We start from the raw sequence: 2,365 nt of genomic DNA on the forward strand, positions 1-2,365 counted from the left end.
TTCTATAACATTAACTTTTATTACAAAGTAGGGGAGGAGGGGGGAAAGCTGGGAAGCTCAGGCCAGACTCCCCTGCAGGAGCTCAGGCTGCCCACTTCCCCCTGGCTGTCCCCACTAGGGGGTGTTCCGGGCCTCTGTGTACCGGCAGCTTGTCCATCCCAAGGGCCTCTCTCCACCTCTAACACTGGATCCCTTTCGCTGTTCTACTGTCCAGCAGCTGCTGAGGACGGGGATCTCCATGTCCAGTCTTCTCAGTTCTTGTGCAGCTTGAGGAACCGGCTCTCTCAGCTTCCTGTCCCTAGCCGGACATCCAGCCTCCTCCGCTCCACAGACCCAGCATCTGGGACTCCAGGGAATAACTCCATCCCCGGCCTTCCAGGGGAGAACCTGGCTCCCGGCTCCTCCCCCTCCCCAGAATCTCCTCTTCCTTCTACTCCTTAGTTGCTAGTGTGACTTGGAGGAGGCCTGTGGTCTGTAGCTCCCGGGTTCCTTGATTCCCCAGCCCTGTAGCAGCTTCAAAATCCACCCCTTCCAGTGCTTGGGTGAATAGGGGAACCCCTGGCCAGCCAGGGACTCCCGCAGCAGCTGTTGGAGAGAAGAACGCCTGGATTTGGGTCCCTCTTCGATGCTTTTGATGAAGTGAAAGGGGATAACTTCAGCCTTGTCCCCTGGGGCCAAAGGAGCCAAGATTCCCCTTCCACAGTCCCTGGGGGGAGGGGGGGGAAGGCAGAGACAGAAAGAGAAGAGAGAGAAACAAAAAGAAGGAGGAAGAGAGAGAGAAGGGGGAAGAGGGAAATGGGGAGATGGGGAAAGGGAGGGAGAGGGAGGAGAAGAGAGAGAGAGAGAGAGAGAAACAGGAGGAAGAGAGAGAGAGAGAGAAACAGGAGGAAGAGAGAGAGAGAGAGAAGAGGGAAGAGGGAAAGGAGGAGAGGGAGAGGGGGAAAGGGAGGGGAAGAGACAGAGAGAGGAGAGGAAGAAAGAGACAGAAAAGGAGGAGGAGAGGAGACAGAGACAGACAGAGAAAGAGAGACGTTAGGCGCACACACACTGAGCTGGAGCTCCCCAGGAGCCGAGCTTCCTTGGAGTGACCTGGAGGCCAGGGGGAGCCCGCTTGCTCGGCCACCCAGAGGACCTCCCCTCCCCGGTCCCCACCCCCCATCCTTCGGGCCAGAGCTGACCAGGAGGAAGGGCCGGCGGAGGGGTCACGGCTGGGGGATTCTGGGGCAGAAGCCACTCCTCTGGCCCGGCCTTGAGCCCCATCGGCCTTCACTGCACTGACCGCTCGGCTCCCCTGAGGAGCGGGACTGGCCGCCTCCCTCTCTGAGCCACGCCCCTAACCCGGAAGGCCTCCCGCTGCGGAGGCAGAACCCCGCCCCCCCCCCCCTTACCGACTAGGTGGCCTCCCCGGCTTCTGGGGGCTGCCTGGATTCCAGGGCCGTGCTGAGCAGCTGCGTCAGGGCGTCCAGCTTCCCCCCCAGCGCGTCCATTCTCTTCTCCAGGTCCCTGTGGGAGGTGCTGAGGCCGGACTGCAGGTCGCACAGGATCATGTGCATCTGAGGGAGGAAGCTTGCGCTGGGCGAAGGCGCGGGGCGCAGAAAGCTTTCCCATGATCCCACCCTCCCGCTGCTGGCCTCGGAGCCCGGCCGTCCCTCGTGTTCGGGTCCTTCCGGCCCCAGCCATCGGCGCCCGGCCCTTTGTCCCGGGGTCCTCCCCCCCCTTCCCAATCTCTTGTTCCCCGAATAAAGCGCTCCTTAGGCAATATCTGCACGTTACCGCAGCCCCGCCGCAGCCTCCGGCCTCCCGCCCTCCCTCCCGGCTTCTTGGCCTCCGGGACCCGTCCCTGTGCCTCCTGCTCTCTCTGGCCCGCGCCTGGCTGCCCCCCCCCCCCATCCTCGCCGCGTTCTGCCCCGTCTCACCTTGGAGATGTCCACCATGGAGTTCACTTGTTCCCGGAGCTTCCGGTGCTTTAAGCGGACCTGGCGGAATCTGCGCGAAGAGGAGCAGCTGGCGGCTCTGCCCGGGCCTGGGCCCTGGGCAAAACCTGGCAGCCCTCGCTCCCCCAGCCCCGTCCCGGTCCCGGGAAGTTACAGACACACGCTCACACACGCTCACTCTCGCTCCCGCCCCCTCTGCCCCCGCGGCCCCCGTCTCACATGTGGATGGCAGCCAGCAGTTTGCGCTGGTGCCTTCTGACGGCCCCAGACTCCTTCCTCCGGCTGTGCTTGTAGAACATCCAGGCCTCCTGAAGCACTCGCGCCGCAGAATCCCTCATCTTTGGGGAGAGCACAGCCTCAGTGGGCGCAGCTCCCTCGGGACACTGGGAGCTGGAGCCTCAGGACAGCCGCCCCCGGGGGTTTGGGGAAGC

At 63.5% G+C, this 2,365-nt stretch overlaps 1 protein-coding gene across 2 annotated transcripts in view; it reads right to left on the minus strand.

Moving 5' to 3' along the window:
• KCNN4 (potassium calcium-activated channel subfamily N member 4) overlaps positions 1–2,365 on the minus strand; it is a 12,570-nt gene continuing 10,205 nt past the window's right edge. The window contains exons 6-9 of one of the 2 annotated variants that reach the window (XM_051989568.1): positions 2,154–2,272; positions 1,917–1,986; positions 1,389–1,553; positions 1–585 (exon numbers count right to left, since the gene is read on the minus strand). In XM_051989568.1, the coding sequence (XP_051845528.1) occupies positions 1,392–1,553; positions 1,917–1,986; positions 2,154–2,272 (351 nt within the window). In that variant the 3' untranslated portion in view covers positions 1–585; positions 1,389–1,391. Of the gene's footprint in view, positions 707–1,388; positions 1,554–1,916; positions 1,987–2,153; positions 2,273–2,365 lie in introns of both variants that reach the window. The other variant, XM_051989567.1, reaches the window with a different exon arrangement.

Source organism: Antechinus flavipes, chromosome 3, assembly GCF_016432865.1.
Source record: "Antechinus flavipes isolate AdamAnt ecotype Samford, QLD, Australia chromosome 3, AdamAnt_v2, whole genome shotgun sequence".
In the NCBI taxonomy this organism is placed as follows: Eukaryota; Metazoa; Chordata; class Mammalia; order Dasyuromorphia; family Dasyuridae; genus Antechinus; species Antechinus flavipes.